The sequence below is a fragment of the Macaca thibetana genome, chromosome 16, assembly GCF_024542745.1.
Source record: "Macaca thibetana thibetana isolate TM-01 chromosome 16, ASM2454274v1, whole genome shotgun sequence".
NCBI classification, from domain to species: domain Eukaryota; kingdom Metazoa; phylum Chordata; class Mammalia; order Primates; family Cercopithecidae; genus Macaca; species Macaca thibetana.
In genome coordinates, this window is record NC_065593.1 from 33,887,410 (window position 1) to 33,901,412 (window position 14,003).

Consider the following 14,003-nt stretch of genomic DNA (forward strand, 5'->3'; position numbering starts at 1 on the left):
TTGGTACATTGTAGTAGCTTTGTTCTCTGATGGTGATTCTAGTAAAAGCACATAGTCGCACAATTGCAGACTGCTTTCAAAAAAATTCTACAATACTTTTCTGTCTCCCATTCCCCTAGCCCCATTCTCCCAAAACTCCTGAGTTAAAAAATAACCAGTGGTACCTCTAAGATACCAGTTAGAGGAATTTGTCAGTTCAATGATAGTAGTTTAGTGATGGAAATAAAAACTTTGAAAGAAACCTTGTATTCTCAGGTAATGCAACAGAGAACATCATAACCAGAAAGAACAATTCTGATGTCCGTGACCAAGATATCACGGGAAGGTGCATATTTGTTCAGGTATAGGGCAGAGGAGAGTCTTCCTTTCTGGAGGCAGCTTATTGCAGTTGTGACAGATGCAAGTATGAAGAGGTGAAACAGTTTATAGAGCCAGATTCATTTCCCCACAGAAACTTTTTATTTAAAAACGATGTCTTTATTCCCTGTCACGGGAAGTCTCACTGTGACTGGTTGACATTTTAGGCGTGGATGTTTTTTGTTGCAGGAATAATGAGAAGTGTTTTAAGAAATATTAATGGTAGAAGAGGTTTCTTTCATATATAGTAATACGCATTTCTATGGATTTGGTTCAAAGTGGGGAGACAAAGGGACCAATCATATTTGCCTCTGATCCAGACTTAACCTTCCTTAGAGGAAGATGTTAAAACAACTCTCAGGAAATAAGATGTCTGAGAGACTATTTAAAATGTCATAGGAACTGGGAAACTGAGATTACCAAAGCAAAGTCTGATTTTTTTTGAAGATTAGGTTAGGACTGAGGGCCATATAGAAGAGTTAGTATTTGCTGAGTACTGTGATATAGGAAAGTACTGCCCTGGGAACTTTACCTGCTTTGTCTAATATAGTGGTTCTCAGAGTTGAGCATGCATCAGAATCATCTGGAGGATTTGTTTCAAAACACAGATTGTTGGGCTCCATTCCCAGAGTTTCTGATTTAGTAGGTCTGGGATGGGGTCTATGAGTATTTGCTTGCACTCCTAAGAAGTCCTCAAGTGCTACTATGAGCTGGGGACAGTGCTTTGAGACAATATAATCATTAAAATAATCCTGTGAAGTAGGTATTACTCTTTCTATTTTACATATTAGTAGTCTGAGCTCTGAGAGGTTAAATAACCAAAAGTCACACAGCTCAGAGGTGACAGCACTGGGATTCAACTACATGTTTCTTCCTGACTCCAAAACTATCTCTTTCCCATCCCACCATACTTTAGTAAAGGATGAAGGGGAATCAAAAATTGAGCAAAATAAAGTGGAACCAATGTTTGCTGTTGGAGGCTGACTAGCAGAGGGGAACATCAGAGTTCTAGTTATTATTGTCTCCTACCTGGGCTGTCATCTTGAGCAGTGCACAATGAGGCTACTGGTTTATGAATTAGAGAAAATAATTTATCAAGGGTGGTTGGCAAAATTGCTTTGGGAAGCCCTTCATAAACTAAAAGAGAACAGAAATAAGGGACTGAAAAGATGTGAGGTCAATAGTAGAAGCTGAGTATGAAAACTTATTTGTGGAAGCAGAGGAGAGCAACTTCTTTTTAATGGCAGTGACAGGAAGTAATGGCAGTTACTAAATGTGTCCTCAGACATATGAGCAACAGAAAAGATTGAGGTTTGAGAGGCTATTGATATATAACTCCACCTTGGTCTTTTTCACTGAACAAAAATAGACACATCATTTTCACAAATCCAAGAAGAAAAAGAGACAACAGGAAGATCAGTGAATCTAATTGCATTAGATGATTAGATATTCTCCCCTTACACTGTCTAACTCTCCATAGCATTGTGGCTGAGAGAGCATTTTCAAGGCTTCATTCTATATCACCTCATTTTCATCCATGCTGTCTGCATTCATTTGTACTGTTAATCCTGCATCTTATAGATTGGTGCAAAAGTAATTGCACTTTTTGCCACTAAAGGCAGTGGCAAAAACCGCAATTACTTTTGCATCAACCTAACATATATATAAAAATGAAGTGATAAACCATTTTATTATTGTGAGATGTTCATGCTGGTACTATTGCTTCACTTTGAAATTTCTAGGGAAGTGTTATTCATCTGAAAAGAAGTGACTTGGATTTTGCCAGCACATACTTCAAAAAGGAGTTGATTTTTCTTGGTTTTATAAATGTTGCTCTCTTTACAAAACTCTGGAACTTTGAAATAATTCTACTTTTACTCCAGAACATAGTCTCACATCATCATTTATTACTTAAGGCAAAATGCATGTTCATATTGGAGGATTTGAATAGGGGTGGAATTTAAAGGAAAAACTGTCATTACCTAAAGGAGTGTCATTTCATCATGATAATTGTTTTTTACTGTTATTTTATTTTTTAAGCAAAGTTAAACCTCCTCCACAAATTTCACCCAGCAAATCGATGGGCGGAGAATTTTGTGTGGCTGCTATCTTCGGAACATCCAGGTCATGGTTTGCAAATAATGCAGGTCTGAAAAGAGAAAAAGGTATGTATTTTGACTGAAAAATGAATGTTGTGTTTGTAATTTTTGCTTCTTAAGGAAAATTGTTAGCAGTTCCCCTAGAATAATCTTGTACCCAGTAGTCTGGAAACCAGTTTTTTTTTAATGTAATTAGCATGTCACTCCTCAACTGCTAAAGCCTAGTCAAGAAGAAAAACTATCCTCTCAGAATGAACGTTAAATGAATTGCCCACTGAGTGATTTTGTTTTGTTTTGTTGGTGACAGTCTACAGGTGATCTCAGTGCTGTCAATTCTATACCCATTTTATACCTTTTACATTTTTACAAGCTAGTTTCACCCCTTGTCTATGAAGGATGGAGAGGAAGAGCCTCGTTGTCCCTGTTTTAGAGATGAAGAACTTGAGACCAGCAAGTTTAAATATCTTAGCTAAAAGCACTGGTTAGTTAGGCAGTGGAATCAGAGTTTGAAACCAGGTTTTCTCATGTTAAAAATCTTCACATTAAAAAAAGCAACAACTCTGCCATGTTTTAAAAACACAACTAAGGCCAAGTGCAGTGGCTCATGCCTGTAATCCCAGCACTTTGGGAGGCTGAGGTGGGCGGATCACAAGATCAGGAGATCGAGACCAGCATGGCCAACATGGTGAAACCCCGTCTCTATTAAAAATACAAAAATTAGCTGGATGTGGTGGTGCACGCTTGTAATCCGAGCTACTCGGGAGGCTGAGGCAGGAGAATGGCTTGAACTCGGGAGGCGGAGGTTGCAGTGAGCCAAGATTGCACCACTGTACTCCAGCCTGGCGACAGAACAAGACTCCATCTCAAAAACAAACAAACAAACAAACCAAAAAAGGAAACAGCCTGCTAATGAGAAATAAGGCTCAGTTTTTGTGGTTACCATTGCTCCTTTGAATTAATATACAGTAGTCCCTCCTTATCTGTGGAGGGTATATCCAAGACCCCCAGTGGATGGCTGAAACCTTGGATGGTACGAAGCCCTATATGGTACAATGCTTTTCAGTCTAATAACTGAGACAGGTACTATGGGACTAACGGGCTGGTAGCATATACAGTGTGGATATGCCGGACAAAGGATGATTCACGTCCCAGGCAGGACAGACGGGACAACAAGAGGTTTCACCACGCTACTCAGTCTGCCATTTGAAGCTTATGAATTGTTTATTTCTGGAATTTTCCATTTAATATTTTTGGACCGCAGTTGACCATGGGTAACTGAACTCGCACCTAAGGAGGGACTACTGTAGTTATTATCTTTTTAATCCCTGCTTTGGTCACTAGAGTCTATACCTAAAATGTTTATAGGATTAATGCTTTATAGCATGTGAATCCTTATTGCTTCTGTTTAGAAGAGAATGCCTACATTCATAAACAAAGTATATAATTTTGAATGTTATGATTTTCCCCTTAATATTTTAGTAGTATTAAAGTAGGTCACAAAGTGGGTTGTTACTGGGGCACTTCTCTGGTGAGTTCCACAGGCTGTTTTGTTCTTGGCAAAATGGCTCTCCTTTATGCTAACGCTGGCAGTCAGACATGAGCCCTTTCTCTGTTATCGCCTTTCAGTGACCCTTTCCTTGGTAATAGGATCTCAGGCGCAGCAGGTTCCTTACCTAAGTGGGAGAGGATACTGTTAAGTATGCAAGCCTTCCATTTCCTTATCCCATCTTTATTTTTTTTGTTACCTCCTTAGGTGTAATGATGCTATCGAAAGGACTTTTTGTTACTAGTAAAAACCTTCTGAGAAGCTCAATTTCAAATGCTTCTCTCTTCTGTTCTAATTACCTTTTTAACTTGCTACTCTTTTATGTCCCGCTGGCTGATCATTAGCCATTTTCTCAAATCAGCTGTAATTGATTCGCCTGACACAGAGATAAGATGACCCACCCAGCATTCACGAGTGATTGTATATGCTCCTAGGTTTACTGTAAAACCCGAGAGAGAGGACTAAACCTGTTTTGCTAGTGAGTACATGTGTATTCCTTATAAAGTCAGTTGATTAGATCCATATTCAGCACCTAAGTGCTCAAAGTATGGCTAATCTCCATTTACCATGGGGCCAGTGATCCTATGGGGAGAAAGAAGAGGATTTGGTCAGCACCTAAGTGCTCAAAGTATGGCTAATCTCCGTTTACCATGGGGCCAGTGATCCCATGGGGAGAAAGAAGAGGATTTTAGGAAGGGGATGCACATGCATGCATGTGTATATGTGTTGAATAGACTTTATTTTCTAAAGGAGCTTTAGGTTCACAGCCAAATGAGCAGAAGATCCAGAGATTTTTCCGTATATACCTTCTGTCTCCACACATGCAAAGCCTCTTATTATCAGTATCCCCCGCCAGAGTGGTACGTGTGTTTGAATTGATGAACCTACATTGACACATCAAATGTTTTTTTTTGTTTTGATCCACAAATTCAAGTTCTAAATTAAAGTTTTCTGAGAAAAAAAATAAATGAGACATTAAGCTGATTTAGGCATAGAAGTAACCTTTCATGCGAGTCATTTGGTACATCCAGGGTAACTAAATCCCAGTCCATACGTTATTCCTTTTCAGTTAGTCCGTTCCCTGATGTCATTCATTTTTCATAATGTGGGACAAATTACATTGTAGGCGAGTACAAAAGTCTATAAAGTATTTTACTATATTAGGTTTTGGGGCATAGTCGTATCATTCTTGAAATAAGTTGCTTAAGATTGAAAATACTCTGATATCATAGACATTTTCATATTCGCTAGCATGTACTTATACAAGGCAACCTTTGGGCAAGGAACAAGCACCATATGAAAAAAATCCTGTCATCCGAGCATGGTGGCTCACGCCTGTAATCCCAGCACTTTGAGAGGCTGAGGTGCACAGATCACCTGAGGTCAGGAGTTCGAGACCAGCCTGACCAAAACGACGAAACCCTGTCTCTACTAAGAGGAATACAAAAATTAGCCGGGCGTGGTGACGGGAGCCTGTAATCCCAGCTACTCGGGAGGCTGAGGCCGGAGAACCGCTTGAACCAGGGAGGCAACAGCCTGAGCACCAAGAGCAAAACTCCATCTCAAAAAAAAAAGAAAAAAAGAAAAAGGAAAAATTCCTGTCTTTTCATTTTCTCTGAGCAGCCTCAGTAGCAGACTGATAAGATCATCAACTGTAAAGATTATTCTGTGCTTCTTTTATGCAATCATAACACATCGGGTTCTGTTTCTCTGTTTGTAGATCAGTCCAAACAAGTTGTAGTTGAGTCCCTGTACATTATCAGTTGCTATGGCACCTTAGTGGAGCACATGATGGAGCCGCGGCCCCTCAGCACTGCCCCCAAGATTAGTGACGACACACCACTGGAAATGATGACATCGCCTCGAGCCAGCTGGACTCTGGTTAGGTAGTACCTCCTTTCTTTTTTCCTTTTTAACAGCTTCATTAAGGTATAGAAGATTAAAAGTGTATAATTTGGTAAGTTTTGACATGCATACAGCTACAAAATCATCACCACAATGAACATGGTAAACATATTCATCACTCCCAAATGTTTCTTTATGACCGTTTGGAATCTCTCCTTCTTTCACCCCTCTTTGTCTCTATAGATTAGTTTACAGTTTCTAGGATTTTTTTTTTTTTTTTTTTTTGGAGGCAGAGTCTCGCTGTGTCGCCCAGGCTAGAGTGCAGTGGCTCAATCTCAGCTCAAGCGGTTCTCCTGCCTCAGCTTCTCGAGTAGCTGGGACTACAGGGGCATGCCACCACGCCCAGCTAATTTTTTTGTATTTTTAGTAGAGATGAGGTTTCATCATGTTGACCAGGATGGTCTCGATCTCCTGACCTTGTGATCTGCCCGCCTCAGCCTCCCAAAGTGCTGGGATTACAGGCATGAGCAACTGCTCTGGCCCAGTTTCTAGAATTTTATATAAATGGAATCATACACTATGTAATTTTTTAAATCTCACTTTCATCTAGCAAAACAATACTTCATTACTTTTTTTTTTTTTTGGAGACAGAGTCTCACTCTGTTGCCCAGGCTGGAGAGCAATGGCATGATCTCAGCTCAGTGCAGCCTCCACCTCCCATGTTCAAGCGATTCTCCTGCCTCAGCCTCCTGAGTAGCTGGGATCACAGGTGACCGCCATCCCATCCAGCTAATTTTTGGTTGAGATAGGGTTTCACCATATTGGTGAGGTTGGTCTCATACTCTTGATCTCAGGTGATCCACCCGCCTTGGCCTTCCAAAGTGCTGGGATTGCAGGCATGAGTACCTGGCCCTTCATTACTTTTTCATTTGACATAATTTACATACAATAAAATTAACCCATTAAAAGTGACTTTTTACAAAGTTCTGCAGTTATCACTGCAATCAATTCTCATCACCCTAAAAAGAAACCTCATTCTCATTAGCAGTCACTTCTTATTTTTCTCCAACCCTTCAGACCTAGGCAGCAGCCAGTTTACTTTCTTTCTCTATGGATTTTGCTACTCTGATCATTTCATGTAAGTGGGATCATACAATATGTGACCTTTTGTGTCTGACTTCTTTCACTTAGTGTATTTTCAGGATCTATCCATGTAGTAGCATGTGTCAGAACTTCACTCCTTTTTATGGCTACGTAATACTCCATTATATGGTTATACTGCATTTTGTTTATCCATTTATTAGTTGATGGATATTTCTACTTTTTAAACTGTTATTAAATAATGTTGCTGTGAACATTCATGTACAGATTTTTGTGTGAATGTATTTTTTTAATTGTCTTCCCTATGTACCTTGGAGAATACCTCTGTTTGAACTTATTTCTCCTTGCACTTCTGTGTTAAATTTTCTTGGACTTAGGCTTCCTCTATTTGCAATCTCATGCTCACTGAAAATAGAGAGTAACATTGAGATAGCCATTAAGGGGAGTAGAAACTAATATAGATAAGATTCAAAGGTTTCTCTGAAAGTAATTCTCCAAGATACAGTGGTTAAACCTTGTAGGAATGTTTATTAAGAATCAGAGTCCATCTCAAACGTGCATAATGATTAGAATCTTTATAAGCTATAACCAAAAGGAAGAAAACCTGGAATAAAACCTCTTTAATATAGTCCATTGTCCAGGAGAGAAAAAATTGCTCCTGACATGTATGGAAGGAAACAGACAAAAATGGATATGAAAATGATCCCTGTCCTTTTGACATTTTAAAATATTCTTGTATTGATTTTTGGAGGCTCCAGCATTCTTTACTACTACTTTACTATGCTGGCTTTATCTGATCAATATCTGATTTATCAAGCTTATTTAGGAGTGGGCAGATCTAATTAAAATTACTACACTATCATTGTGGAAATAGTAACTTATTTCAGAACTTAGATACTAATTTGATCTATAATAAGTCATCCATTTACACAGCTGTGTTTTATTAACCATTTTCACCTCTTCATTTTATTTTAAAACATACACATATTTTAAGAATAGAGAGGTCAGAAATTACATAAATTAGAACTAGTTAGTTGTAACATTTGAATTTTACACCTGTTTAATCTTCTGAATGTCTTGCCTATCCTGTTGAGGGGTCTTCTGCTGTTAAGCTTATATTGACTACATGTTATTTGTATGAAAGACTGCCACCTTTTTGTTTTTTCTAAGCAGATGGCCTTGTGTTTCAGGTTTCAGCACATTCATTTTAATGATTACAAGTTCATTTTAATGATCACAAAAATAGTGTGAGTTTAAGTCAGTGTTCATCAGTGATGACAGTCATGGTGATTTACATCCCATCTATTAAGCTTAAATATTAATATTCTTCTGCTGTTTCCTTAGAACCCCTCAATGGAATGAATTGCAGCCACCATTTAATGCAAACCATCCTCTGCTCCTCGCTGCAGATGCAGTACAGTATTATCAGTTCCTGCTTGCTGGCCGTAAGTAGTTTAGATTTTTTTTTTTCCTTTCGTATGGTCTATTCAGATTTCATCTTAAAATGCTAGCTTTTAAAGCAAACATTACCATTGGTCCATAGGCCATAGGCCTTAAAGAATCAGTCTGAGGCAAATAAGATATTTAATACGAATATAAACCGTAAGCCTTAGTATAATTATGTCTCTGACTGCTTATATTCTGTACCTGTGAAATATATTCCTATAATAAAAGTTAAGTTGATAGGGAATATCTGGAGGGCTCAAAAATTCAAACAAACACAAAAACAACTACCTGAAAATACTAGGATGTAATAAACAGTTTCATAAAGCTTGGAATCTGTTTCTAACATGAAAAGAAAAAAACACCCAAGCCTAGTACAGTTAATAGTGCAACTGTGAAAACTATGCCAGCAGGCTTTTCTTTTGGTAGAATTTTACTTGCAATAATGAGGTAAAGATTTCAACTATATTTGTTTGTTTGTTTACTTTTATGTTTAAACATTAGCATTTGTAGAGACTGAACCAAGTTCATTGACCTACATACAGCCTTTTAATATGGGAGGCATTTAAAGGCAATTTAGTATTTATTATCCAGTTTGTGTTTATAGAATTAAAAATTATTTACAATTATGATTCAGTTTTGTAGATATAGATGGAATTCTTAATTTGATGGCTCTGAGTAGTGCATGTTTTACAGAAAATTCTTAAAAATCAACATTGACATGTTTTTAATGAAACTTTGTTGTATTTAACACATTATCCTGCCTGGTATATTAGAAAGCATGAATTAAAATGGTTGTTGAATGATTTTATTTTATCTTTATAATGTGTTATGTATTATACTGGAAACAGAAATATTTTATAGACTTTGCTCTCAAGTTATGAGACTCCATAACTGTAATCAATATTTGGCAGTCTTGCTCTCTCATATAATTGTTGAACTCTCTGCTTTTTCTAGTGTATTTTTATTGAGTGCTTACTATGTGTGAGGCAGTTGTGATTTAAAGGTGAATAGTATATTGCTTCTCTCCTCAATGAATTCCCTAATTCAGGAGACAGATGTTTAATAAAAAAGAAAATAAAATGGGGTAGGTGTATCAGTGGAGGGTTATAAATTGAACTGTGAGAGCAATGACGTGCGTTGCCTACAGCATCACAGACAGGTGATATTTAAGTGGTTTTCAGATTGATTCAAGAAGCAGTGCATACAGAAGTTGTTAGTTTCTAGATTTTTTAAGCATATATTTAACTATCATATGAACTGGAAAAATACATGACATGAATATGATACGAAGTAAGAATCATGAGTACATTTTCCATTACCTCTCAAGGAGCAAAACTAACTAATCGTTGAATTAAGCATAGTTGACTCTTTCAGAGTTACTGTTGTGTTTTGTGTTGTTATTTTGATAACTATTAAGTCTGTTTAACAGACATGCAGTAACAAGTCTGAAATATTTACAAAACATACAGGGGAAAAGATATAGCTATATCTATCTCTTGTTTTTTGTTCCAGTGATTGACCTTATTGACATTACACTCTGCTTGATTTTAGCTGCCCTAAACACCTTTGTCTAATTCTCAGAACAACAAAAATCCTCAGTTGCATAATTTAAGAACCACCACTGTTGGCAGTAGTAAGCCATCACCTGTTTTCAAGCATAGGAATGACACCATCAAAATTGTATTTTAGAAAGATCATTCTGGGCTGGGTGCAGTGGCTCACGTCTGTAATTCCAGCACTTTGAGAGGCTGAAGCGGGCGGATCACTTGAGGTCAGGAGTTCGAGACCAGCCTGGCCATCATGATGAAACCCCATCTCTACTAAAAATACAAAAAATTAGCCAGACATGGTAGTGCATGCCTGTAATCCCAGCTACCTGGGAGGCTGAGGCAGGAGAATGACTTGAACCTGGGAGGCAGAGGTTGCAGTGAGCCGAGATCGTGCCATTGCACTGCAGCCTGGGCGACCAAGCAAGACTCCATCTCAAAAAAAAAAAAAAGAAAAGATCATTCTGGCAGCGTTGCAGCGGGAAATTCAGAGGAAGGCAGTGGAGGCTAGGTGATCCTAGAGCAAGATGAGACCTTAAATTAATGCTGTATTAGAGAAGACAGGACAGACCTGTGAGATGTTTAAGAATTGGCATAGAAAGGAATTAGAGGCTGGGCACGGTGGCTCACACCTGTAATCCTAGCACTTTGGGAGGCCAAGGCAGGCAGATCGCCTGAGCTCAGGAGTTCGAGACCAGCCTGGGCAACATGGTGAAACCCGTCTCTCTACTAAAACACACAAAAAAGTCACCCAGGAGTGGTGGCATGCACCTGTAGTCCCAGCTACTCAGGAGGCTGAGGCAGGAGAATTGCTTGAACCTGGGAGGTGAAGGTTGGAGTGAGCCGAGATGGTGTCACTGCACTCCAGCCTGGGCGACAAAGTGAAACTCTGTCTCAAAAAAGAGAGAGACAATTTGAAACTAAGTAGTTACTAATAATTCTGTGGTTTCTAATATGGAATACAGCAGGTCCTTGAATAATGTCATTTTGTTTAACATCAATTCTTTATAAGACTGATGAGAAAAAATAATCGCTCCCTGCCAGGGGCCATTGCCTGTGTGGAGTTTTCATGTTCTCCCCATGTCTGCATGGGTTTTCAGTGGGTACACAGGTGTTCTCCCTGATACTAAAGGTATGCATGTTAGGTTAATTGGCATGGCTAAATTGTGTCCCAGGCTGAGTAAATATGGGCCTGTGTGTGAGAGAGTGCCCTGCAATCGAATGCTGTCCTGTCTAGGGTTAGGTCCTGCCTTGCACCCTAAGCTGCCACGATACAGACTCTGTCCACCCACAACTGTGAATGAGTGAATACAAATTATTGTAAAATAAAATTTCTTAAAATATACAGTAAATCACACAAATGCACAACAATAAATGATGCTATATGAAAGTGCTCAGCAAGCCCAGCATATTGGTTACTTTTTGTTTTTTAACTTCTTGGTAGTGGAAGATGCCCATTAAAATTTTCGCTTTGCAAACATTTATTCCTTGATTTAACTCACCAGCACTTCAAGCTTCACTACTCAGTGATTCACTAGAAAATGAGTAAATAATTTTATTACTTGTTGTCATTAATCTTTCTTAAATGTATATGTAGCTCACATTTATTTTGATGTTTAATATTAAAGCGTTTGGGGTCTTTATTCAGAAGTTTACTGATGTTTTTGACCAGAAAAAAAATATGCCTTAAGAGGCCGGGCGCGGTGGCTCACGCCTGTAATCCTGGCACTTTGGGAGGCCGAGATGAGCAGATCACGAGGTCAGGAGATCAAGACCGTCCTGGCTAACGTGGTGAAACCTCGTCTCTACTAAAAATACAAAAAATTAGCCGGGCGTGGTGGCGGGCGCTTGTAGTCCCAGCTACTCGGGAGGCTGAGGCAGGAGAATGGCGTGAACCCGGGAGGCGGAGCTTGTAGTGAGCCGCACCACTGTGCTCCAGCCTGGGCAACAGAGCGAGACTCTGTCTCATATATATATATATATATATATATATATATATATATATATATATGAACTTAACTCTTGTTTATATGAATTAGTCAGTGGTAAAATTGGTTTTGTAATACATCATTTTGCTTAAAGTCACAGTTTCCATGAACTTATCAATGATGTTAAATGAGGACTTATTGTATAATGCATTGCATTTTAGACCTTTTGAGTTCCAGATGGACTAATATTGGGATAAAGATGAAAAGACCTGGGTTCTAGTTCTAAATCCAGCAATAACTTGATAAATGTAGATATCAATTATTATACTTGCTCTTATAGAGGGATTATGATGATCAATGAAGTGATGCTAAAGTCCTTTTTTGTTTTTTTTTTTGAGATAGAGTCTTGCTCTGTCACCAGGCCGGAGTGCAGTGGCACGATCTTAGCTCAATGCAACCTCTGCCCCGCCAGGTTCAAGCGATTCCCCTGCCTCAGCCTCCCAAGTGGCTGGGATTATAGGCACGTGCCACCATGCCTGACTAATTTTTTTGTGTTTTAGTAGAGACGGGGTTTCACCATGTTGGCCAAGATGGTCTTGATCTCCTGACCTTGTGATCCACCCGCCTCGGCCTCCCAAAGTGCTAGGATTATAGACGTGAGCCACTGTACCCAGCATAAAGTCCTTTTTAAAACTGTAAAATAGTTTATACATTTAAGCATTATTATAAGCTTTTGTTTCTTATCTCAGAAGAATATATTTTCAAATGATAGACCTCTGGGACTTTTGGTACAATTTAAAAGCCTTTTTTGTAGTCAGTGTTTACAGTGGAATACCTGGCCTGGGCATGGCGGCTCATGCTTGTAATCCCAGTACTTTGGGAGGCCAAGGTGGGAGGATTGTTTGAGACCAGAAGTTCAAGACCATCCTGGGAAACATAGAGAGACCCTGTCTCTAGAAAAAAATTTTAAAAATTAGCTGAGCATGGTGATACACACCTGTAGTCCCAGTTGCTCAGCAGGCTGAGGTAGGAGGATTGCTTGAGCCCAGGAATTTGAGGTTACAGTGGGCTGTGATTACACCACAGCACACTAGCCTGAGTGACAGAGCAAGATTCTGTCTCTTAAGAAAAAAAAAGACCAGGCTCAGTGGCTCACGCCTATAATCCCAGCACTTTGGGAGGCCGAGGTGGGAGGATTACTTGAGGCCAGGAATTTGAGACCAACCTGGCCAACATGAGGAAGCCCCATCTCTACTAAAAATACAAAAATTAGCCAGGTGTAATGGCACACACCTGCAATTCCAGCTACTCGGAAGGCTGAGGCAGGAGAATCACTTGAACCCAGGAAATGGAGGTTGCAATGAGCCAAGATGACACTACTGCACTCCTGCCTGGGCAACAGAGTGAGTGAGACTTCATCTCAAAAAAAAAAAAAAAAATATATATATATATATATATTAATATATATATATATATATATTAAAAGCAATACTGGCGCCAGTTTCAAGAGAATGTCCACCCATCTGTTGCACCCTTTCTGCAAGTTAGAGCCAGTAAAGCGGACTTTATTACTCTCGCTTTCTCCCAGATTTCCCTTACTGAAGCCATTTGGAAGGATATTATACCTTTTAAAACACAAGTATATTATACCTGGTGCCAGAAAGTTTTTTGTTTTTCTTAACTATATTGGAAATTACCTCTTATTTCCCAACTTGAAGACTTTAATAAATGTTGTTCTCAAAGAATTTTCAAATATAGTCATTCCTTGGTGTCATGGGAAATTGGTTCCAGAACCTCCCTCAGATAACAAAATCCACAGATGCTCAAGTCCCTGATGCTGTTATTATTATTTGCATGTGACCCGCGCACATCCCCCTGTATGCTTCAAGTCATCTTTAGATTACTTATAATACCCAGTACAAAATAAGTGCTATATAAATAGTTGTTACACTGTATTGTTTGGGAATCATGACAAGAAAAAAGTCTAGACATGTTCAGTACAGACGCAACCATCCTTTTTTTTTTCACAGAATAGTTTCAACCTGTGGTTGGTTGAACCCATAGATGCGGAACCAAGGATACGGAAGGCTGACTGTATACTTTTTAGTAAACGCTAATACAAACTTCACAAATG

General features: G+C 38.9%; 1 protein-coding gene across 9 annotated transcripts in view; it reads left to right on the forward strand.

Annotated features, from left to right (window-relative positions):
* BCAS3 (BCAS3 microtubule associated cell migration factor) overlaps positions 1 to 14,003 on the forward strand; it is a 707,133-nt gene that overhangs the window by 339,550 nt on the left and 353,580 nt on the right. For all 9 annotated transcript variants that reach the window (XM_050764587.1, XM_050764586.1, XM_050764591.1 and 6 more), the window contains 3 exons: positions 2,398 to 2,522; positions 5,723 to 5,888; positions 8,293 to 8,393. In XM_050764587.1, coding sequence (XP_050620544.1) covers positions 2,398 to 2,522; positions 5,723 to 5,888; positions 8,293 to 8,393 — 392 coding nt within the window. The remainder of the gene's footprint in view (positions 1 to 2,397; positions 2,523 to 5,722; positions 5,889 to 8,292; positions 8,394 to 14,003) is intronic.